This window comes from Cibotium barometz, chromosome 14 (assembly GCF_041138505.1).
Source record: "Cibotium barometz isolate CiBa-2024 chromosome 14, ASM4113850v1, whole genome shotgun sequence".
NCBI lineage: Eukaryota > Viridiplantae > Streptophyta > Polypodiopsida > Cyatheales > Cibotiaceae > Cibotium > Cibotium barometz.
Genome location: NC_141059.1, coordinates 50681303 through 50708827, shown reverse-complemented (window position 1 = coordinate 50708827; position 27525 = coordinate 50681303). Strand labels below are relative to the sequence as shown.

Sequence of the window (27525 nt, the reverse complement as noted above, 5' to 3'; positions counted from 1 at the left end):
AGGTACACGTATGATGTCACCACCTCCACCCGGCGTCTTGCGAGAGTGAATGTCAGCTGACTCCTGCCGTGTCTCGATGTATGAAAGACCATAACCTTGGTTTTCCCAAGGTTCACAGTAAGACCCCTCTGTGTGCAGAAATCATCGAGTGCATGTAGATGCGGCTGTAGACCACCTGGAGACTCAGACACTAATACAATATCATCAGCATAAAGCATAATATGTACTGAGGTACCTGCTAAATCAACCCCATCTCTGCCTCCCTGTGTAATGAAGTCAACCACCTCATCAATGTATAACCCAAATAGCGTGGGGGTAAGTGGGCATCCTTGCTTCACACCAATGGTGCTAGCAATAGTCTCGGACAAACCTCCTGGACATCTGACTCGCCCAAAAACCTGCTCATATAATGCATAGATGCCCCATGTCATGTCTGCTGGTATGCCAAGAGACTGCAGGCGTTGAAAGAGCCTCTCTTGTGGTACTGTGTCAAATGTCTTGCGGAAATCCACAAAGCAACAATAGAGCTTTCTCTTCCTCACTCTGGCCTGATCAATCATACATCTCAAAGTGAATACATGGTCAGTGGTAGAGAAAGCTCTCCTGAAGCCTGCCTGCCCTGATGAGCGTAAACCTGCTCGCTCAGCATATAAGCTAAGCTCTTGCTCCAACACTGCACCATAGAGTTTGGCCAGCTCGTGGCCAACCATAACCGTCCTGTAGTTGCTCGGATCGAGCATATCCCCTGTTTTGTGAATCGGCACAATGGTGTGCATCGTCCACTCCACAGGCAAACCCTCTGCTAGTGCCCTGATAAACAGGTGTGCAAGAAAAGGAGCCAAAGAATCTACTGCATATATGAGATGCTCACCCTGCAGGCCCGTATGGTCGGCGGCCCGTCCATGCTGTAGGCAGCGGATAGCTTCCTGTACCATCGAGTGGGTAAAGAAGCTAGCTGTGGTAGGTCGAGGCTCGTGTGGCTGAGGTATAGGTGGCTGCTGTGGGACGTGGTATAGGCCCTCTGCATATGTGTGCCATGTCTGTGGCTCTGCAATAGGTGTCGGTGTCCGGGGCTCTCTGAAGTGCCGCCATGAGACAGGGCTATCTCTACTCATGAAGAAATGAAAGATCTCTAGCTCCTGTATCTCTGCGAAGGCCCACCTTTTGCGGCGAGTAAGTCTCCTCATCTCTCTCCTCGACTCCTGCTCTGTGATGGCTCCCAAGGCTCTCTGTATGCGGAGCCGTGAGTATAGGGCTCTGCACTCGTCATCATACCATGTGTTCTGGGGCGCAGTCCCAGATCTCGCAAGCTCTCCTGAGTGTACACGATGTGGGAAGCTCTGTAATGCAGCCGTGTGTAGGAGTGATGCCAGCTGGGCTGTAATGGTATCCATAGGTGCCAGGGGATCCATGAGTAGGAGCCCATCCTCTACTCTGCCAGTGTATATATCTGCCATGTCATGTGTGAAGTAGATGGTAGTGTGTGGCGTCGGTATGTGGGGGGCTGGTGATACTGGTGATCCGGCTAGTGAAAATGCCAAGTATGTATGATCTGCCCCAATAGGACGAGGTGGAATGGAGAATGAGGTGACAAGCTGTGATGCCTCCAAAGACCCCATAATGTAGTCTACCACCGTGCCTCCGATCCGTGTATGACCCCCATGTGGGAAGCATGTCAGCCCTCCTGATCCCGGCCACTGTAGCATCCCGTTATAAATAACGAGACGATGCTTGGCTCCCAACTCTAGTAAGTGGTCCCCATAATGTCCTCTATCTGGTTGAGTGTCCTCTGATGCCCGACTAGCCCCTATCTCTTATGGATCCACAAGGTGGAGGATCTCCATGTCATCATAGTCATACACCTCACACTGTCTGCTCTCTGTGTGGGCATTGAAGTCGCCCGTAAGAAATACTTCCCCTAGTGTAGAATAATGCATAATCTCCTCTGACAGACAAGTATATGGCGAGGCTCCTGTCTCCTGCTCCTGTGGCATGTCCTCTGTAATGACATAGGAGGATCCTGATGGAGAAAAGTAACATAGAGCTATGTATATAACCCTGTCCTGTGAGAGCTGTAAGCTGATCCACATGTATCTGGCCTCTGGATCCTGTGCTACCACTCTCAGTCTCCCCTGTAGCTCTCGTCTGAATAGAACTGCTACTCCCCCCCGACCCTCTCGAGGTACCCTGGCGTGTGGTCCTGTATGCTGACTCCCACTGGAATCCCTCTACTCGAGGTAGCCCTCTCTCTGGGCTCTGATGTGTCTCTGTCAGAAGTATGATGTCTCTCCCCACCATGACATGCTCCAATCGTCCAGGCTGCATCCATAGTGAACCATTACAGTTCCATACTGCCATGTGTATCTCTGTCAGTGGCCTGGTCTGTGTCCCATAGGCCCCAAACCGCTAATCCATGGGCCGGCCATCAATGATGACCCGACCATCTCGATAGAAGGCCTTCTTGCCTTCTCTCCTCGCGTGTAAGACTCGTGGCATGAAAGTTCTCCTATGCTCAAGCTGCATCCTCGTGAGATCATCATCCAAGAAAAAAACGAATGTTCAACGAATGTGCGCTTCGTTCACACCGACCAGAAAGAGGAACGTTTGACCCATGTTCTCGGAATGCGTTTCAATGTTTCCGGAACGCCCCGTATGTGACAGGCTGATTGAGACGTTCCCACGCTCCAAAAGAAAGATGCATTGCGTTCCCACCTTCCCTTCATTCCGGAACGACGTTCCATGTGACTATGGCTGGTGGTGTGACCGCTCCCTACAGGAGGCCTATAGATCGGAAGACAATATACACATATTTAGAACACTTAATTTAACTATTATTAAACAATGGAAACAACATCAGTAACACAAATACTGGAAATACTGAAAATACAAATGACACCAGCACTGGGGCCGGAAAGGGCCGGCCTCCTCCTCAATACTTTTGTATTTCTTGGAGTATTTATATTTGTACAAGTGTCACGGGCGTGACTGGCCAGATTTCTCCACAAGGGAGTGAAAACAACCAAATAAAACCGGTTCAAGTCGATGAAGAGGTGTTGGTCGGAGTAGCCCCAAATCACAGGCTCATTCCCACCTTCACTGGGTGGACACCTGCCTTTCACTGGTCTTTCGGGACCGTGCACCAACAGGCACGCCCGTACTAACGCAAGCCAAGGGGTACACCGCAAAGGGAACGTGGCGTGGTTCTCCCCGATGAACTTTGCTCCCAAATTCCCTGGTGAGTCTAACCTTCACTGGCTCTCAGAAGCTCTGAGAGCACGGTTAACAACACCACACAAGGAAATATACTAGCCACACCAGGAAGAATTTCCTGAAGATGGTCAGCATATATGTTGATTATAGAAGAGAAGAGCTTGGGTGAAGACCAACAGTCTTCACAAAACAAAAACAGTTCAGAGCAACAGGTCTTCTACACAAGTTCAGGAAGAGGACGAGGTAGAGGAGGCTGTGGACGCGGTCAAGGAGGTGGCCGAACAAGTAATCAAAATTATGGCCAGCAGCAGCAGCAACAACAGTAGTCCCAGAATTCACAACAACAACAATAACATGCAGGTGGAAGAGGTCAATTCAGAGGCAGGGGGAGTCAAAGAGGTCGTGGAAATTGACAAAGGCAGTATAATGATACATGTGGATGTTTTTATTGTGGTAAGCCTGGACATATGCAGGCAGATTGTTATAAGAAGCATGCTGACATGCAAAATGGGAAATTGTAGCAAAACAACTATGCATTCTCGAGCAGAAACAATGAGGATAATGAAAGGTTGTTTGTTATGCAGCATGTCGTTAATGTCATGTTTGAAAATGTTGAAGCAGCACATAAAGATGATGTATGGCACGTTGATTCAGGTGCTTCGAACCACATGACAAGTCATGGGGAGTGGTTCAAGGAGATGAAGAACCTTGAAAGACTAGGTTTTGTGGAAACAGGGGATGACACTGCTCATCCAATTGCCCATGTTGGAGATGTGCCATTGTCTATGCAGGATGGCAAAGTAAAGTACCTTGCAGATGTACTTCATGTTCCGAACATAACAAAGAATCTGGTTTCAGTTGGCCAGATGATTGAGCAGGGTTTGCAGGTTCGGTTTAACCCTGATGGTTGTTATGTTGAAGACTTTAAAGACAAGTGCAGGTTGGTTGCAAAAGACAACAGAGTGGGCAGAATGTTTACATTGATGCCTGAAGTGAGTGCTGCGATGTTTGCAAATGGTTCAGGAATTGTTGCAGACACAGACATTTGGCATAAAAGAATTGGACATGTGAATGTGCAGAGAATGAAGTCTATGCAGACTAAAGGAATTGTGACAGGGCTGCCAAAGTTTAAAGTTGAAGGTATGCAGAGAATATGTGAAGCATGTCAATTTGGAAAGCAAACAAAGTATGTATTTTCACGTAACAGAAATGTGACACTAGATGTTGTGCATTCAGATGTATGGGGTCCTACGAAGACCATGTCTATGGGAGGCTGCAGGTATTATGTGACATTTATTGATGACCACACAAGGAAAGTGTGGTTATACTTCATGAAGGAGAAGGGTGAGGTGTTCACTCACTTTCAGAATTTCAAAGTTATGGTTGAAAAGTAAACAGGAAAATATGTAAAGTGCCTAAGGTCAGATGGAGGGGGAGAGTACTTCTCTAATGAGTTCTCTGAATTTTTGAAGAAAAATGGTATTCGGAGATAGTTTACATGATGTAGATACACTCCGCAGCAAAATGGAGTTGCTGAGCGGAAAAACAGGCACATTGCTGAGATTGCGCGAGCATTGATGGAAGAGAAGAATATGCCACATAGCTATTGGGCTGAGGCTGTTTCTACAGCAGTTTACATCATGAACAGGACTCCAACTGTAGCCATACATGATGTAACTCCAGAGGAGAGGCTTACTGGCAGAAAACTTGATTTGTCTCATCTGAAAGTCTTCGGATGCATTGTATATGTGCATGTGCGAGATGAGCTGAGAACGAAGCTGGATCGAAAAGCTGAAAAATGTGTGTTTATTGGGTATTCCCTTGAGCAAAAGGGATACAAATGTTAAAACCGTGCTACACGTGAGTTGAGGGTAAGCAGGGATGTTGTTTTTGATGAGATGAGCAGCTGGTATGCTGTTGAAAAAGAAGCTGTTGGGGTTGATGTGAGTGGAAATGTGGTTGCACAAAATGCAAGTCAGCAATCACAGTCTTTGAGTGGACCAGGAGAGTCCTGGTCTAGTGGTTCAGTTGATAGACCATGGAGTGGCAGGCTGCGTTATAATACCAGTCCTACAAATGTGATTAGTACATCACACAAAGGCAAAGAGAAAGTGGTTGAGCCCCTTAGTATGCCTGACATTTCTGCAGGGCATTCTCATGTTGATGGAGAGTCTAGTGGCTCAGAGATGAGTCTTGATGAGGAGCTTGGGATACCAGCTATGAGAACACCTGGTGTAAAGACGGCTATGGAAGCCATGAATGCAAAGCTGCGAAGATCTGGGAGTGAAGAATCCTGTGCAGAGGTTTACCTATGATGGTTATGTGGCACATCACTATGCATACATGGCAAAGGTTGTGCAGGTTGTAGAGCCCACATGCATTGATGAGGCTGTTGGAAATGTGTGTTGGGAGAAAGCTATGGATGAGGAGATGGATGCACTATATGGAAATGAGACTTGGGATTTAGTGCAATTGCCTGAAGGCAAGAAAGCCATTGGATGCAAGTGGGTGTACAAAGTAAAACATAACAGTGATGGAAGCATAAGCAGGTACAAGGCTAGATTGGTAGCCAAAGGATATGCGCAGACATATGGCATTGATTATGAGGAAACTTTCAGCCCAGTTGCCAAGATGGCAACAGTGAGAGTTGTGATAGCAGTGGCTGCGTCAAAGTAATGGTCTTTACATCAGATGGATGTAAAGAATGCATTCTTGCATGGGGATTTGCAGGAAGAGGTGTATATGTTGCTGTAAACCGGCCTTCAGAAAGCAAAGGGCGGTGGAACAAACATTTGCACATAAAACACTTCAACACCATTGAGGACCTAGAAAAGGAAAACAAACAGGGGGAGCTAGAGTGCTCCTGCAAAAAGTACACGGACACCGATTGGCCCCAAATCGCAGTGGCGTCCCTTGCGGTATTTCTTTAATTGATTATAAGAGCTTTGATTACAATATAAGGCTGGGAACTCAGCCGTCACAGTAGAACCCCTGAAGCCTGCAAAGAACCTGCATCTGGCTTCTAGTCCACACGGCATCCACAAACAAGTCCAGCCATTGTTCATATCAAAAGACTCTCTCACATTGAGTCTGCATTTTTCTCCCATGATCAAGGCTGCCACAACCATCCATAGCCTCTCACACTATGAACAGCATCACATCCTGACACATCCAGTGCTCCTGTATCACAACACAGACTCCCAAACTGTCTCTCAGAAGAGTATCACAGCACAGCATAACATACAGTCGACACACCTATACAAACCCTCTCTACCATCCAAGGGTACTATCCATCTCTGTCATGGATTCCCTGTCCCCTGTCTTGTCAGTAGCAAGGCTGTACCAAACATGTGTCCACTCCTGTACCTTCTGCCTGCATGTGACCTATCTCCTAGAGAAACCCAAAAACATGTTTCCTCGAGAAACCTACGACCTGTTTCCACATGAAACCCTTAGGCCTGTTTCCCTTTGAAACTTCTGTTCTGTTTCCCATACATCTAGTTACCTGTTCCCTCATGAAACATCTGGCAACATAGAGATTCCCATACTGTAGGTCCCACTGTTCCTTTCTAGCAGGAAGAAAACAATCTGCTCCATGAGCACGCGGCCATGCGAGCTTGCATCACTCCCATGCCAAGAAACATAACCAGAAGACCTGTGCCTGTAGCCAAAAACCCAAGCGCGCACAGCTGAATTTGCAGCCAAACAAAAACAGCTCGTAAACTGTCCCAAAACAGTCCTGAATCCAAAGCAAAGAGAAGCTGAAAGTTCCATCAGTTGAACGCCATCGACATGATGTCTATGTTCATGGAAAACCAGCCCTTGTCCACCTTTGTGCCGACTTTGAATGTACAGATCTGAAAAACAGCCCCGTACCCGTCTGTACCACCTCGGGATACGTGCCAGAAGTTGTACTTGCACAATCAGCTTGCAGTCCTGATTCTGGTCACCTGAATCTGTGTAACCAGGCCTGTCCAGCACCTGTCTGCACCGCCTGCAGCAACTGTACTTGCTGAACCTGGCTGTCCGTACACTGTACGGCAGCCGTATAGCATGGTACTGCTGAAAACTAGTCTGCACAGCCTGTACAGGACCTGTGCGCAGCCAGTCCAGCAGAGAAGAAGATCCACAGCCTGTACGAGAGAGAGAGAGAAAGTGTACTTGCACAGATTTGGTCGTACAGTGCTGTACGGCTGATTTACACTCAGAAAAACAGCAGCAGCACTCCAGAATCTGCAGTCGACTTGCTCTTCCACTTCTCCACGCTTGTGTACATGCGCTTGAAGGCTCCTCCACGACTCCTTTCCCAAAAGCTAGAGAGAGGGGGAGGAGAGAGAAGCACTACTCCAAAAGTGGCTCCTCCCCAAAATAATCCCTAGGACCCCCAACTTTAATAAGTCCCTAGGGCCACTAAGGCCTAGGGGCAAACTTTAATAAACATTAAAGTTTAATGTTTGTAGTTCCCCCCTTCACACCTAGGGATGTCCACACATCTTAAACTCTGTCCGGGCACCCCCCATGTGAATCATAAAATATTCTGACTGTGCAACCACCATGCCCACACTTGTGCTGTTCCATTTTCACAGGGCCATGACATACCCCCCTCTTGAAAAATGGCAAGCGTCCTCGATTGCATTCTGGTGATGCATCAAAATATCCAGAGTGAAATATACAATATGGTAAGATCAGCGTCCCAATCTCTCTAAGCCATACACATGTATCATCATTCACTGCAAACCAATGGCATAGAAAAGCATCTCATGAGCAAAGACACCCCATATGGCAAAAACAATGGCCTTCCAATGCATCTGGATGATAGAACAATCATCCTGCACAATAAGCCACACTGTCCTCTTGCTTGTTCCTTCAGAACCTACAACAAAAGTCTAAAACCAAATGGAAACACGTTAACTGTGTTAGCCAAAAACAAAACCATGCATCATTCTACATATGACACACATATGCATTCGCAAACAATATGCTCCTCAAAATGCTCTACCTACTCCAAAGTAACAGTCTAAGGGCTGCTCGCAAGCCTTACGCCCATGGGCATCCCGCAGGACCCACGACTGAAGGTAAAACATGAGCATATGAAAGCACTCAATGCATCCAAACACTACATCCAGTAAGTACTTTCCCACATATGTTTCATGGCCATCCCGCAGGAGTTACACCCAATGGTGCATCCATGAACATAATAAAGCACTTGATGTATCATACCGATATACATGCAGCACATGACACAATGCAGAGTATTTCCCAATGTATTCTCAATGGTACCAGGATCCAATGGCACTAGAATACAAAAATACCTCTACCTCAAAAAGTGTATGCATACATGCACAAATAGAGTTCGATCCATATTTCCATGAACCAAACCAACTCTAGGACTGCTCGCAAGACTTATGTCCTCCATAGAGTTATCCATAGTTGCAGTTAGAGTTCAAGGTGCGCGCGACTGCCAACTTTACCATCTCATGTGTCTAGAACACAATATCATAGAAGTCCCATAAGCAGATGTACTGTCAGCCTCAGTACCTTCGGGTGAATACAAAGATGTCACCAAGCGACTCCTAGATAACAAATGAGCTTGTCTGCAACAACAAGGGAGCGGAGGTGCTACCCCCCTCTTGAGCATCAGGCAATGCTCCAGACCTATGCTCTGCTGAACCTGAATGAGCCGTAACAAGAGTCGACTCCAACTCATAGGCATCAAGATAAAGTTGCAAATCCTGAGGTGAATCTGCTAAGTCACCCTCCTCCATCCACTTCGCATCCATCAGTGAACCTCCTCCATCCATTTCGTATCTATCAGTGAACAGCTCTTGAACTTCACAGGATAGCGACGGGAAACTTTACCCTGTACCTTGCTTTCCTTTATGTGCCAGTATCTGCTCAGGAATAAGAACCTCGTCAAGTTCCTCCACTTCCATCTGAGCCTCATCTGATACATCCTCAGGCACCCAAAACCTGCTTGCACTCCACCCAAGTGGTAAGCACAAGTCCTCGATGAAGCATAGTAGATCACCACAAACTGTCTTTCGAACCCATGAAGCCTCTATGAAGATACAACTGGTGACAAACTGTCGAAAGCCATAGACTTCAACGCATCTCCTGCACCATAACACTTCAACTGCTTCTTGTTCCTGGCCGACTACTTCTTGTCCTTGGTGTCTTTTCTCCTGAGCTTCATCTTCAGCTCTTGCTCTTCACCTCATATAGGCAAAGACACAAAAATCCTGCACTGTGTCCTGCACTTCCTTTTCACTTTCCTCATGTTGAAGCTTTTGATGTGACTCTCATGAGACAACCACGAGCTCGCCCCCTTAGGAAAGTCGCCGATGTGTCCCGACCAAAACAACCCTGGGCTTGCCCACTTGAAAAAGTCGACGATGTGTCCCGGCAACGGAACCATGTAAACCGGCCTTCAGAAAGCAAAGGGCGGTGGAACAAACATTTGCACATAAAACACTTCAACACCATTGAGGACCTAGAAAAGGAAAACAAACAGGGGGAGCTAGAGTGCTCCTGCAAAAAGTACACGGACACCGATTGGCCCCAAATCGCAGTGGCGTCCCTTGCGGTATTTCTTTAATTGATTATAAGAGCTTTGATTACAATATAAGGCTGGGAACTCAGCCGTCACAGTAGAACCCCCGAAGCCTGCAAAGAACCTGCATCTGGCTTCTAGTCCACACGGCATCCACAAACAAGTCCAGTCATTGTTCATATCAAAAGACTCTCTCACATTGAGTCTGCATTTTTCTCCCATGATCAAGGTTGCCACAACCATCCATAGCCTCTCACACTATGAACAGCATCACACCCTGACACATCCAGTGCTCCTGTATCACAACACAGACTCCCAAACTGTCTCTCAGAAGAGTATCACAGCACAGCATAACATACAGTCGACACACCTGTACAAACCCTCTCTACCATCCAAGGGTACTATCCATCTCTGTCATGGATTCCCTGTCCCCTGTCTTGTCAGTAGCAAGGCTGTACCAAACATGTGTCCATTCCTGTACCTTCTGCCTGCATGTGACCTATCTCCTAGAGAAACCCAAAAACATGTTTCCTCGAGAAACCTACGACCTGTTTCCACATGAAACCCTTAGGCCTGTTTCCCTTTGAAACTTCTGTTCTGTTTCCCATACATCTAGTTACTTGTTCCCTCATGAAACATCTGGCAACATAGAGATTCCCATACTGTAGGTCCCACTGTTCCTTTCTAGCAGGAAGAAAACAATCTGCTCCATGAGCACGCGGCCATGCGAGCTTGCATCACTCCCATGCCAAGAAACATAACCAAAAGACCTGTGCCTGTAGTAGCCAAAAACCCAAGCACACATAGCTGAATTTGCAGCCAAACAAAAACAGCTCGTAAACTGTCCCAAAACAGTCCTGAATCCAAAGCAAAGAGAAGCTGAAAGTTCCATCAGTTGAACGCCATCGACATGATGTCTATGTTCATGGAAAACCAGCCCTTGTCCACCTTTGTGTCGACTTTGAATGTACAGATCTGAAAAACAGCCCCGTACCCGTCTGTACCACCTCGGGATACGTGCCAGAAGTTGTACTTGCACAATCAGCCTGCAGTCCTGATTCTGGTCACCTGAATCTGTGTAACCAGGCCTGTCCAGCACCTGTCTGCACCGCCTGCAGCAACTGTACTTGCTGAACCTGGCTGTCCGTACACTGTACGGCAGCCGTACAGTATGGTACTGCTGAAAACTAGTCTGCACAGCCTGTACAGGACCTGTGCGCAGCCAGTCCAGCAGAGAAGAAGACCCACAGCCTGTACCAGAGAGAGAGAGAAAGTGTACTTGCACAGATCTGGCCGTACAGTGCTGTACGGCTGATTTACACTCAGAAAAACAGCAGCAGCACTCCAGAATCTGCAGTCGACTTGCTCTTCCACTTCTCCACGCTTGTGTACATGCGCTTGAAGGCTCCTCCACGACTCCTTTCCCAAAAGCTAGAGAGAGGGGGAGGAGAGAGAAGCACTACTCCAAAAGTGGCTCCTCCCCAAAATAATCCCTAGGACCCCCAACTTTAATAAGTCCCTAGGGCCACTAAGGCCTAGGGGCAAACTTTAATAAACATTAAAGTTTAATGTTTGTAGTTCCCCCCTTCACACCTAGGGATGTCCACACATCTTAAACTCTGTCCGGGCACCCCCCATGTGAATCATAAAATATTCTGACTGTGCAACCACCATGCCCACACTTGTGCTGTTCCATTTTCACAGGGCCATGACATACCCCCCTCTTGAAAAATGGCAAGCGTCCTCGATTGCATTCTGGTGATGCATCAAAATATCCAGAGTGAAATATACAATATGGTAAGATCAGCGTCCCAATCTCTCTAAGCCATACACATGTATCATCATTCACTGCAAACCAATGGCATAGAAAAGCATCTCATGAGCAAAGACACCCCATATGGCAAAAACAATGGCCTTCCAATGCATCTGGATGATAGAACAATCATCCTGCACAATAAGCCACACTGTCCTCTTGCTTGTTCCTTCAGAACCTACAACAAAAGTCTAAAACCAAATGGAAACACGTTAACTGTGTTAGCCAAAAACAAAACCATGCATCATTCTACATATGACACACATATGCATTCGCAAACAATATGCTCCTCAAAATGCTCTACCTACTCCAAAGTAACAGTCTAAGGGCTGCTCGCAAGCCTTACGCCCATGGGCATCCCGCAGGACCCACGACTGAAGGTAAAACATGAGCATATGAAAGCACTCAATGCATCCAAACACTACATCCAGTAAGTACTTTCCCACATATGTTTCATGGCCATCCCGCAGGAGTTACACCCAATGGTGCATCCATGAACATAATAAAGCACTTGATGTATCATACCGATATACATGCAGCACATGACACAATGCAGAGTATTTCCCAATGTATTCTCAATGGTACCAGGATCCAATGGCACTAGAATACAAAAATACCTCTACCTCAAAAAGTGTATGCATACATGCACAAATAGAGTTCGATCCATATTTCCATGAACCAAACCAACTCTAGGACTGCTCGCAAGACTTATGTCCTCCATAGAGTTATCCATAGTTGCAGTTAGAGTTCAAGGTGCGCGCGACTGCCAACTTTACCATCTCATGTGTCTAGAACACAATATCATAGAAGTCCCATAAGCAGATGTACTGTCAGCCTCAGTACCTTCGGGTGAATACAAAGATGTCACCAAGCGACTCCTAGATAACAAATGAGCTTGTCTGCAACAACAAGGGAGCGGAGGTGCTACCCCCCTCTTGAGCATCAGGCAATGCTCCAGACCTATGCTCTGCTGAACCTGAATGAGCCGTAACAAGAGTCGACTCCAACTCATAGGCATCAAGATAAAGTTGCAAATCCTGAGGTGAATCTGCTAAGTCACCCTCCTCCATCCACTTCGCATCCATCAGTGAACCTCCTCCATCCATTTCGTATCTATCAGTGAACAGCTCTTGAACTTCACAGGATAGCGACGGGAAACTTTACCCTGTACCTTGCTTTCCTTTATGTGCCAGTATCTGCTCAGGAATAAGAACCTCGTCAAGTTCCTCCACTTCCATCTGAGCCTCATCTGATACATCCTCAGGCACCCAAAACCTGCTTGCACTCCACCCAAGTGGTAAGCACAAGTCCTCGATGAAGCATAGTAGATCACCACAAACTGTCTTTCGAACCCATGAAGCCTCTATGAAGATACAACTGGTGACAAACTGTCGAAAGCCATAGACTTCAACGCATCTCCTGCACCATAACACTTCAACTGCTTCTTGTTCCTGGCCGACTACTTCTTGTCCTTGGTGTCTTTTCTCCTGAGCTTCATCTTCAGCTCTTGCTCTTCACCTCATATAGGCAAAGACACAAAAATCCTGCACTGTGTCCTGCACTTCCTTTTCACTTTCCTCATGTTGAAGCTTTTGATGTGACTCTCATGAGACAACCACGAGCTCGCCCCCTTAGGAAAGTCGCCGATGTGTCCCGACCAAAACAACCCTGGGCTTGCCCACTTGAAAAAGTCGACGATGTGTCCCGGCAACGGAACCATGTAAACCGGCCTTCAGAAAGCAAAGGGCGGTGGAACAAACATTTGCACATAAAACACTTCAACACCATTGAGGACCTAGAAAAGGAAAACAAACAGGGGGAGCTAGAGTGCTCCTGCAAAAAGTACACGGACACCGATTGGCCCCAAATCGCAGTGGCGTCCCTTGCGGTATTTCTTTAATTGATTATAAGAGCTTTGATTACAATATAAGGCTGGGAACTCAGCCGTCACAGTAGAACCCCCGAAGCCTGCAAAGAACCTGCATCTGGCTTCTAGTCCACACGGCATCCACAAACAAGTCCAGTCATTGTTCATATCAAAAGACTCTCTCACATTGAGTCTGCATTTTTCTCCCATGATCAAGGTTGCCACAACCATCCATAGCCTCTCACACTATGAACAGCATCACACCCTGACACATCCAGTGCTCCTGTATCACAACACAGACTCCCAAACTGTCTCTCAGAAGAGTATCACAGCACAGCATAACATACAGTCGACACACCTGTACAAACCCTCTCTACCATCCAAGGGTACTATCCATCTCTGTCATGGATTCCCTGTCCCCTGTCTTGTCAGTAGCAAGGCTGTACCAAACATGTGTCCATTCCTGTACCTTCTGCCTGCATGTGACCTATCTCCTAGAGAAACCCAAAAACATGTTTCCTCGAGAAACCTACGACCTGTTTCCACATGAAACCCTTAGGCCTGTTTCCCTTTGAAACTTCTGTTCTGTTTCCCATACATCTAGTTACTTGTTCCCTCATGAAACATCTGGCAACATAGAGATTCCCATACTGTAGGTCCCACTGTTCCTTTCTAGCAGGAAGAAAACAATCTGCTCCATGAGCACGCGGCCATGCGAGCTTGCATCACTCCCATGCCAAGAAACATAACCAAAAGACCTGTGCCTGTAGTAGCCAAAAACCCAAGCACACATAGCTGAATTTGCAGCCAAACAAAAACAGCTCGTAAACTGTCCCAAAACAGTCCTGAATCCAAAGCAAAGAGAAGCTGAAAGTTCCATCAGTTGAACGCCATCGACATGATGTCTATGTTCATGGAAAACCAGCCCTTGTCCACCTTTGTGTCGACTTTGAATGTACAGATCTGAAAAACAGCCCCGTACCCGTCTGTACCACCTCGGGATACGTGCCAGAAGTTGTACTTGCACAATCAGCCTGCAGTCCTGATTCTGGTCACCTGAATCTGTGTAACCAGGCCTGTCCAGCACCTGTCTGCACCGCCTGCAGCAACTGTACTTGCTGAACCTGGCTGTCCGTACACTGTACGGCAGCCGTACAGTATGGTACTGCTGAAAACTAGTCTGCACAGCCTGTACAGGACCTGTGCGCAGCCAGTCCAGCAGAGAAGAAGACCCACAGCCTGTACCAGAGAGAGAGAGAAAGTGTACTTGCACAGATCTGGCCGTACAGTGCTGTACGGCTGATTTACACTCAGAAAAACAGCAGCAGCACTCCAGAATCTGCAGTCGACTTGCTCTTCCACTTCTCCACGCTTGTGTACATGCGCTTGAAGGCTCCTCCACGACTCCTTTCCCAAAAGCTAGAGAGAGGGGGAGGAGAGAGAAGCACTACTCCAAAAGTGGCTCCTCCCCAAAATAATCCCTAGGGCCCCCAACTTTAATAAGTCCCTAGGGCCACTAAGGCCTAGGGGCAAACTTTAATAAACATTAAAGTTTAATGTTTGTAGTTCCCCCCTTCACACCTAGGGATGTCCACACATCTTAAACTCTGTCCGGGCACCCCCATGTGAATCATAAAATATTCTGACTCTGCAACCACTGCCCACACTTGTGCTGTTCCATTTTCACAGGGCCATGACAGTTGCAGCCACCTGGTTATGAGGATGTGAGTCACCCCGAGCATGCTTGCAGGTTGAAGAAAGCCTTGTATGGCTTAAAACAAGCACCAAAAGCATGGTTTGACAAGATTTCTGAATATCTTGTCACTATTGGCTTTCATGTAGCCAATGCAGATTTCTCGCTGTATGTGAGACACAGTGATAGAGGGGTTGTGCTTGTTGTCATCTATGTAGATGACTTGTTCATTACGGGGGACCATGATGCAGAGATCTTTGATGTAAAGATCTTGCTTAGACAGAAGTTTGAGATGAAGGATCTGGGGAAGCTCAGATATTTCTTGGGCATTGAGGTGATTAGGTCACCACATGGTATTGGATTACTGCAAAGACAGTATGGCTTGGACTTGTCCAAGTATGGTATGCAGGCTGTAAGTCTATCTCAGTGCCATTGGATCAGAATGGCAAGTTGAGTGCAGATTCAGGAGAGATTTTGGAGGATCCTACTATGTATAGGCGCATAGTAGGAAGCTTGATCTACATGATGATCACCAGGCGAGATTTGAGCTATGTTGTTGGGTTGGTGAGTCAGTTTATGCAGGTTCCTCGGAAGCAGCATTTGGATGCATTGAGACGTATACTGAGATATGTGAGGTCTACTTTGCATTGTGGACAGAGATATGTGTACCCATGGGTACACAGATGCTGATTGGGCTGGTAGTATCTCAGATAGAAGATCTACTAGTGGCTTCATGTTTTCTTTGGGGAGTGCTGCTGTGACTTGGAGCAGTAAGAAGCAGCCTACGGTTGCTCTATCCAGTACAGAGGCCGAGTATAGAGGTGCTGCTATGGCAGCATGTGAGGTAGCTTGGTTGAGAAAGCTACTTGCAGATTTGGGTCTATCAGTGGATAGACAAGTTGTCATTTTCTGTGACAACATTAGCAGTATACAGTTGGCCAGGAACCCAGTTTTTCATGCTCGCATGAAGCAAATAGAGGTCCACTACCGTTTTGTCAGAGAGAAGGTCTTGGCAGGAGACATTGACCTTGTTTATGTCAGCACACAGGATCAGGTCGCTGACATGTTCACCAAAACATTGGGTACAGAGAAGCTCCGCAGATTTAGGGCTTCGCTTGGTGTACATGAGATGGAGTTGAGCTCGAGGGGGAGTGTTGAGATATCGAGCTCATCTAGTGAGGCGGTGGACACTGATGACCCGCATGGGGGATAGGCCCCACACTTACACCACTGGCATGGTTGGTGAGATCATGGGTGATATGCGGCCAGTGGGATGACAGGTTGCGTGACAGCCATTCTAGAGACTGGCATAGTTATAGCACCAGCTCATTTTAGTTGGGTTCACACTATAGAGAACCCTAGTATGTATTTGGTTGAGTACCTTTTCATATGTGAGTACTCTTATCTTTGTATATGGTGTGTTAAGTGTTGAGTGAAGAAGAAGAAGATTAAGGTTTACTCTAGTTTATGGATTTTACCTTTTAAAAAGGGCAAAATGAAAATACTTATCACTTGTTCACACGCCACACCACCAAGTCAGCAAACAGCATTCCATGGTACATTGGGAGCGTCCCCGTCCAGTGTACTGGCATGACATAATAGGCATACACATGCAAACAAGTCATGCAAAAACAAATTTATGCATGCAGGCATAAATGCGTGTGCACAAATAATGGACGAAATCTCTCTTTCATAAAACTTGTACAAGAGGTTCCTGTCGCGCACAAAACTGGCGCGACAAATATAAATAAATATGTCCTGGTCTTCCTATGGAGTGACAATCCCATAGGTAAGACACCATCCTGGCCATACATGGGTGGCACCAACAGGCTCCCGTCCATACAGCACGAAGCAAATCACACACGGGTGACATGAAAGTGGTTCCCGTCCATGTGACGCAGCACTGGTCGCACACAGGTGGCACTGATCTGGCTCCCGTCCATGTGACACCATAAAGCTGGCCCTTTCACATGGGACACTGGCCTGGCCCCATGTGAACATGGCACAAATCTGGCCGCTCTATGGAGTGACAGTCCCATAGAAGTGGCTCCAGAAATGGAGATGGACCAAATGGTGACATTCCCCCGGGCTTCTAAACAGTTGTCCTCAATTGAAAAGCCTCAAGATATGCCCGTAGAAGCTGAGGGTAGTCAACAAAATAATCCTCATCTGCATCAATTGGTAAATAATTTTTAAATTTCACAAGGTATCTCCTGGAAAGCTTCCCATGTGGTAACTCTCTCTCCTTGTGAAATACAATTTGCTCTGGCTGAAGGATCTCGTCAAGCTCATCAACTTCTGGCAGATCTTCTGTGACAGGCTCCTCTGGATCTGGCCCCACATACTTCGGCAAAAGACTCACATGAAAAGCATTGTGAATCTTCCAATGGCTGGGTAAAGCAAGCCTGAAGGACACTTCATTGATCTTGTCAATCACTTGGAAGGGTCCATAATATCGAGTACAAAGCTTTGGATATGATCCCTCTCGTCTTGGCCTCTTTCGAAGCCTAGCTTTCTCAAATTTCAGCAATACCCAATCACCTTCCTTGACTTGCATGTCTCTTCTATGCTTGTCAGTAGCCCTTTTATGCTTATTTTGTGACCTTGCAATGGCTGTCTGCACTTGAGCAAAGGCTACATCCAAGTCACGCACATACTCATCAGCTGCAAAAATCTTATCCTTTGTACGAAGGATGGGTGGTAAGACCACTCTGCCATAAATAATCTCAAATGGGGTCTTTCCTGTGGAGGCATGAACTGTGTTGTAGGCAAACTCTACAAGTGGAAGATACTTCTCCCATGCAGTGTTTTGATCTGCCACATAACACTTCAAGAAATCCAACACGGCTGAATTTGCAGCTTCACTTTGGCCATCCGTTTGGGGATGATAAGCTGATGAAAACTCAAGCTTAGTGCCCATATTATCAAATAAAGCCCTCCAAAAGAGGCTCGTAGTCCTGGGATCTCTATCCCCAACAATGGACTTAGGCATACCATGATGCTTGAAGATGTTAGCAAGAAAAAGCTTCACCATATGATCAACTTTAATGGTTTTCTTGACAGGCAAGAAGTGAGCTTGCTTGCTAAATCTGTCCACAATGGTCCAAATAGCAGCATTCCCATGCTGGGATCTAGGCAAGTCCATAGCAATACTTTCCCATGGCTGCGAGGGAATAGGCAATGGCTGAAGCAAACCTGGAGGCTTTTGCCTGTCAAATTTTACCTTTTGGTAAGTAAGACATGCACGTACATATGCCTCAATGTCTTTACGTATGCTTGGCCAAAAGAATCTCTCTCAATCATGTGTGTAGTAGGCATGATACCTCTATGATCAGCATAAGGTGGAGCGTGACATTCCTCCATAACCTTTGGACGCATATCCTTCACCACACATAAGCAGTTATCCTTCATAAGATAACCCTCTTTGATCACATAAGAGGCATGTGAGTGACCAGCCATCAAATCAATCCATATATGGCAAAAATCAGCATCCAAATGATACAAATCTCGCATGGCAGATAAGTCCCCATGAGAGGCCACTGAAACTGCAGCCACATAAGGCCTCCTGGACAATGCATCTGCCACTACATTCTTCTTTCTCGGAGTATGTACAATCTGAAAATGAAACATTGAAAGAAAGTTTGCCATTCTCATCTGCTTCTCCGAAAGCTTTGTTTGAGATAGAAAGTATAGTTCTTCCTCATAGATATCTATATGAAGCTCGGCATCATGCAATCGACGGCTCTCATGTGCAACTACATGACCTTCTTGATTTAGGACAGTCCCTATACAATCGCCACAAGCATCACATTCCACTATGAATGACCTTTGCAAGTCGGGAACAATCAATACGGGTCTACATATGATAGCATTCTTGAGTTGCAAGAAGGCATCTTGCTCCTTTGGGATCCATATAAAAGTGGCTTTCTTCTTCGTGAGGCCATGTAGAGGCGTGGCAATCATGGCAAAATGCCTTATGAAGGGCCTATAATATGAACATAAACCCAGAAAACTACGTACTTGATGTACATTTTGCAACTGTGGTCAATTTCGAATGGTTTCAATCTTGGCAGGATCCATTCTTACACCATTCTTGGATATAATGTGACCCAAATAGTGTATCTCTGAAAGAAAGAACTCACTTTTCTTGGCATTAATGAAGAGTTTATGCTTCCGCAACTCTTCAAACACTGTGGCCAAATGAGTCCTATGCTCCTGCTCATTCTTGGAGAAAACCAAGATATCATCAAAGAATACACCTGTGAATTTTTGATGGGGTCGGAATATCCTATCCATCATACGATTGAATGTGGCTTGAATGTGGCTGGGGCATTGGTGAGACCAAAAGGCATCACCAAAAATTCTTACAATCCAAAAGCTGTCCTGAATGCAGTTTTGTGGACATCTTCTGGCACCACTCGTATATCTGGTGATAACCACTCTTCAAATCAATACGGCTGAAACAAGCCGAGCCATCAAGCTTATCCAGAATGTCATCAATACGCGGGATTGGAAATCTTTTTTTTTTTTCCGAGAAAAGATCCTTTCATTAGTTATATAAAAACGCCCGTAGGGCTACAAAAGATCCTCTCCTGCTCACACGAAAAACAGAGCAGTGAACAAAGCAAGGCAGCCCGGGAGACTCTCCCTAGGTACTGAAAAGTACAAGTATCAGTAAAAAGAACTGAGGGCTAAATCATACAATAGGAGGGGGGAAGAGCCAAACAGGTGGCCTGTAATGCCAACGGGGGACTCCGCGTGAAGGGTATAGAAGGGGCTGCGCCAGGTGGTGTGAAAGGCCTGGCGCCGCAAGATCGCCTCATCCGAGTCGCCCCGGATGCGGTCATACTGTCCTCGCAGGGTGTGGATCAACTCCGCGGGATTGGAAATCTGTTCTTGATGGTGAGCTTATTTAGAGCTCTATAATCCACAGATGCGGAATGACCCATCTTTCTTTTGAACAAGAAGCACGGGAGAGCAATAAGGTGAGGAACTTGGCTAAACCAAACCTTTCTTCAAAAGCTCATTAACTTGCTTCACGATTTCTTGTTGTTGTGCGGCACTCACATGATATGCAGGTTTGTTAGGTGGAGAATTACCTGGCACAAGATCTATGCGATGATCCTCGGGCCTTTGAGGAGGTAGTTCACCAGGCAATGCATCAGCAAAACAATCTTTGTATGCATGAAGAAAATTCAGCCTATCCTGAGTCAAAACATCCACATTTTGATGACTTGGTTCAATGCTATCACGAACAAAAACCAAGTACGCATAAAGACTCTTTTTCATTGCTTTATTAATCTGGATGTGAGATACAAGTGGGATAGAATCCCCTTCCTTGCCAGCATCAATAACATGCATGCGGCCTCTATGCATAAAGGAAATCTTGGTTGTCTTGTACTCTTTTCGGGGCTCAAGCCTATGATGCCTTGGCTTGCCAAGCAATACATCGCATCCATTAGTGGGGCAACCAAGAAATGCTCATGATCAAGATAACCCTGAATATGTATGCGCAACTTCCCAATAAGTGGAGTAACTTGCACCTCTTTACCAACAAAGGCAGCTTCTGCTTCAATTTGAGGCCCCATGTCCTCAACCTCAATACCCAAGGCGGCTGCCATCTAAATAGAGATGAAGTTATCTATTGCACAATCATCAAACATAAATAGAGCGGGCTGATCCTTGATTTGACCCCATGCTTTGCATACCATCCTCTCTTTTCCATCATGCTTTGTGTTTCCTTGCACATCGGGAACTGCAGGCACATTTGCCTTGGGTTGCTTGTCCTCATGCTTTGGTTTGCGGTTGGGGCATTGTCTAAACATATGCTCTTTGCTGCCACAAGAAAAGCATTTCCCCTCCTTTGCATATTGCTCCCTTTGCTTGGAGGTCAAGCCAAATTTGTTCTTCTTTGGCCCATGATCCTTGGGTAAGGTATTTTCAACTTTACCTCCCTTCTGGACATCCCGGAAGCTCTTTTTAGGTGGCTGTCCACCTTTTTGTAGGTTTGGGACAGCCTTCTCTTTGCCCTTAGGACCCCCTTGATCTTGCTTAATTTTGAGCACCAATTGTTCCGTAGCAAGAGCAGAGGCTATAAGCTGTTGCAGAGTGTGTTTCGAGTGCAATTCAATGCCCGAACGATAAGCTGGTTGCAATCCGGAGTGAAACTTCCTCTCTCTCTCATCCTCGGAGAGTTGCATAAAGGGAGTTACCTCAAGCAACACTTTCCAAAACTTATTGACATACTGCTGCACACTTTCATTATCTTTTTACTCAAGTCTATCCCACTTTTGGGTGAGAGTTTGCTCTGCATTAGGAGGCAAGAATTGGGCATAAAATCTGTCCTTAAACTTTTTCCAAGTGCAAATGGGGTCTTTGGTGGTCTTTACAGTGATCCACCAATGGGCACTTGTCCCCTTCAAGAACATGCTTGCATGACGAATTTTGGACTTCTCAGTAAAGTCCTCATCACTAAAAGCAATATCAAACTCGGCCACAAAAGCTAGCACCTTAGAGGCATCATACTCTCCATAAAAGGCATTGAAATCCCATGAAGCATTGGATTGGCTCCTCGAATTCGGCACTTCCAATGGGTTGCCCTGGCTATCCATTGAATTAAGTGTTCGTGCTTGCTTCCGATCTCAAAACTCCGTGTCTCCTCTTGAGAAAGAGAGACGACCGGGCTCTGATACCAATGTGGCCGCTCCCTATAGGAGGCCTACAGATCGGAAGACAATATACACATATTTAGAACACTTAATTTAAATGTTATTAAACAATGGAAACAACATCAGCAACACAAATACTGGAAATATTGAAAATACAAATGACACCAGCACTGGGGCCGGAAAGGGCCGGCCTCCTCCTCAATACTTTTGTAATTCTTGGAGTATTTATATTTGTACAAGTGTCACGGGCGTGACTGGCCAGATTTCTCCACAAGGGAGTGAAAACAACCAAATAAAATGGTTCAAGTCGATGAAGAGGTGTTGGTCGGAGTAGCCCCAAATCACAGGCTCATTCCCACCTTCACTGGGTGGACATCTGCCTTTCATTGGTCTTCCAGGACCGTGCACCAACAGGCACGCCCGTACTAACGCAGGCCAAGGGGTACACCGCGAAGGGAACATGGCCTGGTTCTCCGCAATGAACTTTGCTCCCAAATTCCCTGGTGAGTCTAACCTTCACTGGCTCTCAGAAGCTCTGAGAGCGCGGTTAACAACACCACACATGGAAATATACTAGCCACACCAGGAAGAATTTCATGAACATGGTCAGCATATACATGCCATGCTCCTGCACTACACAACTTAAAGCATTCTCTGAATTTAAATTTGCAAATTTCAGATTTATACAAATGAGAAAATTATGAGAGCACCTGGTACGGTGAGTACAATCCAGATACAAGCAGTGCAATTTGTAGCAGGTACAATCCAGCACATCAAGAACTTCACATGTGTGTAGGTACAACAGGTACTGTTTGTACAGTTGGTACTATGAATTCAGCAAGCAAGTACAGTCAGGTACAACGGGTACATATGGGCAGCCGCCATGTACACGTGGGCAGCCAACAGTTGCAGGTACAGCAGGTACTGGTCAGGTACACATGGGCAGTAAATGAGCATGAGGGTGCTGTACAGCAACAGGTATAGGCGTGGGCAGCCTTGCAGGCGGGTATAGCAGGCAGGTACAGGCGTGGGCAGCCTTGCAGGCGGGTTCAGAGCAGGCAAGTACAGGCGTGGGCAGCTTCAGGCGGGTACAGCAAGCGTGGACAGCTTCAGGTGGGTACAGTACGGATAGGTAGGGGGCAGGTACAGCAGCTCATTAGGCGGGTACAGCCGCAACAAGCAAGTGGGTACAGCAGCCGTAAGGAGGCGATGGAGAAAGAGAGCAGGCAATGGAGAGAGAAAGAAGCCAGCCACCACCCACGTGGGGAATCTCCAAAAATGTTCCATGCAAAAGCCTTTATCAAAGGTTATAAAACCTTAATACTACATAATTAACACTTATGGGCACCCACACTAGAAAAATGTCCAGTCCTTTTAAATGTGTGTGAACACATTGCCTTATAAAAATTAAGGTTTACTCTAGTTTATGGATTTTACCTTTTAAAAAGGGCAAAATGAAAATACTTACCATCTGTTCACACGCCACACCACCAAGTCAGCAAACAACATTCCACAGTACACTGGGGGCGTCCCCGTCCAGTGTACTCGCACGACATAACAGGCAGACACACGCAAACAAGTCATTCAAAAACAAATTTATGCATGCAGGCATAAATGCATGTGCACAAATAATGGACGAAATCTCCCTTTCATGAAACTTGTACAAGAGGTTCCTGTTGGGCACAAAACTGGCGCGACAAATATAAATAAATATGTCCTTGTCTTCCTATGGAGTGACAGTCCCATAGGTAAGACACCATCCTGGCCATACACGGGGTGGAGGCTCCCGTCCATACAGCACAAAGCAAATCACACACTGGTGACATGAAACTGGTTTCCGTCCATGTGACGCAGCACTGGTCGCACATGGGTGGCATTGATCTGGCTCCCGTCCATGTGACACCATAAAACTGGCCCTTTCACATGGGACACTGGCCTGGCCCCATGTGAACATGGCACAAATCTGGCTGCTCTATGGAGTGAGTCCCATAGAAGTGGCTCCAGAAATGGCGATGGACCAAATGGTGACAGGCGGAGATGGCCAAATAAAAAAATTGTTTCGGGGGTTTTTCTAATTAATCCTTGGGTGAGTTGATTTGTGTATATGGCTTCGTGGAGCGGGTAGAGGAATTGACTTCGATGGACAGCTTATGGGTGGCGTTGTTTGGTGGCTGCCGGGCTGAAGCTAGCTCCTCCAAGGTGCTAGGGCTCCAAGCTAAGGAGCCCTAAGAGGCTCCTTTGGGGGCCTCTAAAGGAGCCTAACCTAGGCCACGAAAAGCGAGAGTAAGAACTCAACCTGTTGTCGTCTAGAAGGAAAAACGAGAGAGGGAACTCCACACGGCAGCTGTAGAAATTTGAACCCTAGATGAGCTGAGCCTGGAGCTCCTGATACCAAATGTTGGGATCACTTGTGAATTAGGGTTAGTAGCATACAGTAGACACACAGTAACAGTCGTGAGCAAGCTTGAGAGGCACACGACTCAAGATGGATTTAAAGAGGGAAAAATTGCCCTGGTTGGTCCTAGAGTGTTCACACACCACTGCCCATGACATAGATGTCTTAAGACCCATTCTATAATAACTGTTTTGTTATGTTGGTCAGCAAGTCAATTTGAACTTGATTATAGCGAGAGAAGCCATCCAAGAAGCTGTAAGCTTCTTTTTCAGCCACCCTTTCTAGAACATGAATGGCAAAGGATATTGGTCCTTTATTGTAGTTTCATTCACTTTTTTGAGATCAACACACACTCAGAGTTCCATTCTTTTTGGGTACCACCACAATGGGGGAAACCCATTCCGTGTGTTTAATCTCATGCCCCTTTCTTCAATGTATGCTCCCAGCAAAACACATTTTTGATTCAAACTTATACTATAAGTCCTTCTCTTCTATGAGTAGCCATGGTTGAAAACCTCTTCTCAGTGTATCCCAAGTAGACGTAAGTAGAACCCACTGGTTGAAAGATGTATCCTAAGAAGACCCAAGTACTATGCTTTTTCAAAAAGCACGTTTTTTCCCTCTACAAGTAGAGAAAAGAGCCAAGGATTATCTTCTTCAAAGGTGTATGCTTTTTCGTGTGTTAAAAATAACACTCATAATTGTCCAAAGCCATGCCGTCACACCCCGCAGCCCCCTTGGGCCCCGCGGTGTGCGGTGCCCTCCCACCCATCCCCCTACCCCGTATCCCAGTGAGGCTCCTGGGCCTCCGGGGGAACCTGTCTGAAAAGAAGCCAATCTCTTAGTGACCATGTTGGGCCCATACTCAAAGCTCCCCATGATACTTGGGGGCCATAAACTTGATTCTTTTAAGAGGGCAGAGCTTCTCTTAGAACAGAGTGGTGGAACCCACAAATTTTTTGAGTATGCTGAACAAAGGAGTATAGGATGTTTCTGTGCCTCCAAATGCTGTGTTACATACCAAGTTGCTTGGCCCGTCTCTATCTGCAACTACTGTGATGAGACAGGGAGCGGGTTGTTAGATTTCCTCAATGCATGTGTAAAGTGAACTTGGAACATTTAGAATGCATCCATAGAAAGTCCATGAGATGCAGCTAACAAAATAAGGCAACAATGGCGGCTCTCCCAAGTCACGAGTTTTCTGAGTATGAAATTAGCTTAAGCTTAATCGATCTATCAAAGTGCATCGGGGTTGAGTGGTGAGCTCGGCTTAGGGTAGATGTGGGTTGGAGGGTTTTGAGTGGATAAGGCATGACCACACTATAATTGGTGCGACCTGCACTAGCTCTGTCCTGTTTTCTTAGGTAGCACATGGATGTATATGTGGAGGCCTCAATGGGGTTTAGGAAGTACTAATCTTGCGTTGCTGGGCAGTAATCAAATGATCAACTAAGTTTCTTGCAGGAAGTAACTATGTTTGTGCTTTCAGGTTGCAATACCTGTTGTTCCAACCATTCGAGTTATTGTTACCTTCACTAAGTTCGAAGAATTGCTGCCGATTGATGAGTTTTCCACCCCGCCTAATAGTCCGGGCCATCTGCATGATGTGAAAGGCAAGGATGACGGTGATAACTCTCAACCTTCCAACTCATGGCTCTCATGGATCAAAGGCTCTGCAAGTAGGGTGGCGGGGATGTCTGGTGCCCCTGAAGAGAGTTTGGAAGAACCCATCGATCCATTTGTCATTCCGAGTGAATATGTGTGGACAAGTATGGATGCCAAGAAACACAAAAGCAAGGACAAAAGGTCCAAAAAGAAAGGGAAAAAGCTAGCTCAGGATGGCTTTGAGCATGTGGAAAACAGATAATCAACACATTGAGGGGCGGAATTTCACCTCAATATGCTCTCATTGTTAAATTGTCTTGCTTTTTGTAGATGCTGTTCACTGTAAGCACTGTCAAGCTGATCATCAGTGTGTCTCTACGGCAAGGTGCTCAATTTCGGCTATAACCATGGTCTCAGCTTTAAGACGTGGCCTTTTCTCCCAGAATTTTTGAAATTGGATGTAGCGTTACTTCTCCTATTTATAATTTGAAACATCATGAACCCCCTTATCTAAGTCTGATGTCACAAGACGTGGTATTCTGATTGGCAAATTTTAAGTTAAAGAACTAGTCCTTTTTAAAAAGCTTCATGTGCAGTTACATTCTGAAATCACAAGGTGCATGGATTAATTAGAAAAGTGGGAAGAAACTACAAAAAAGAAAGGATGTAAACAGTTGTTCACACACAAGGAACTGAGCTTAATGATGCGTGTGTGTGTGTGTGTGTGTGTGGATGAGGGTGCAAACTCTCTTTGTGTGCCCTCCTTCGGTGCATTCATCTCCTCCTTGTGTTTGGCTTTTGGTCTCCTGCTCGATCCCAATGATCTGGAAGAGAGTGGCGCGGTAGGCTTAGGATAGATACGTTAATTACGTTTGGGTTTTTTTTAACATAAAAAGCTGTGAGAAAAAAATGGGGAAGTGTGAGAAATTATGGATTTGGGAGATTAAAATAAAACATGAACAGGGAAAATTTTGAGTACTTGGGGAAAAAAAAGACAATAGACTTAGGAGGAATTGCAAGAAATTGGAAAATTGGGGAAATGTGGAGGAATGGGAGATTGGGAAAAAATCGAAGCTTTGCAAATAATTGTGGAGTTCGAAACTTGGAAACATTAAATCGAGATAGATAGTAAAGAAAATCAAAATAAAATCTCAAGGAACAATTGACTATCTTTTGGGGAGAGAGAGGCTTTTTACATCTACGAGAGACCCGAAGCATCTATGAGACCAAAAAGATGTTACATGTGATCCATGAGTAAAATGGATGTCGAGAGAGAAAAAAAAGGAGATAAACCTATGTCGAAAGAGAAAACAAGACCAACGTACTATGTTGGCCTTGTGCATCATATACTAGGCGATGAAAGAACCTCATGTGTGCAGACTCCTAATGTGTTGTCCTCCTCATAGATTGAGTACATGGCCTTCTATCCACTTCCTGTAGTGGTGTGTCTCTCTATCATTGAAGCAAGCTTGTCTTACAAGTGGAGCTGGTAGGCAAAAGATCTGTGTCTCCACAATTGGAGACGTTTGGATATTTGGATGACATGTGCTCAAAGGACTCCATGAGTGCCAAAATGCTAGCATGCCACGAACCTGTGGGTGCTCACTTGATGGGATCACATAGCTCTATCATGGTCCATTTGTCCTGCCAAATTTGGTATGGACAGTGTCGATCGGGGCTCTCTAGTGAGGGTCAAAGAGGTCAATGATAGATGTTTGTGTGGT

At 46.0% G+C, this 27525-nt stretch overlaps 1 protein-coding gene across 1 annotated transcript in view; it reads left to right on the top strand.

The window, feature by feature from the left end:
* The window catches only part of LOC147632149 (uncharacterized), a 39617-nt gene extending 13302 nt beyond the window's left edge, over positions 1 to 26315 (top strand). Inside the window, exon 2 of the mRNA XM_086808782.1 lies at positions 25686 to 26315. Coding sequence (XP_086664908.1) covers positions 25686 to 26063 — 378 coding nt within the window. The 3' untranslated portion in view covers positions 26064 to 26315. The remainder of the gene's footprint in view (positions 1 to 25685) is intronic.
* The last annotated feature ends 1210 nt before the right edge of the window (positions 26316 to 27525 follow it).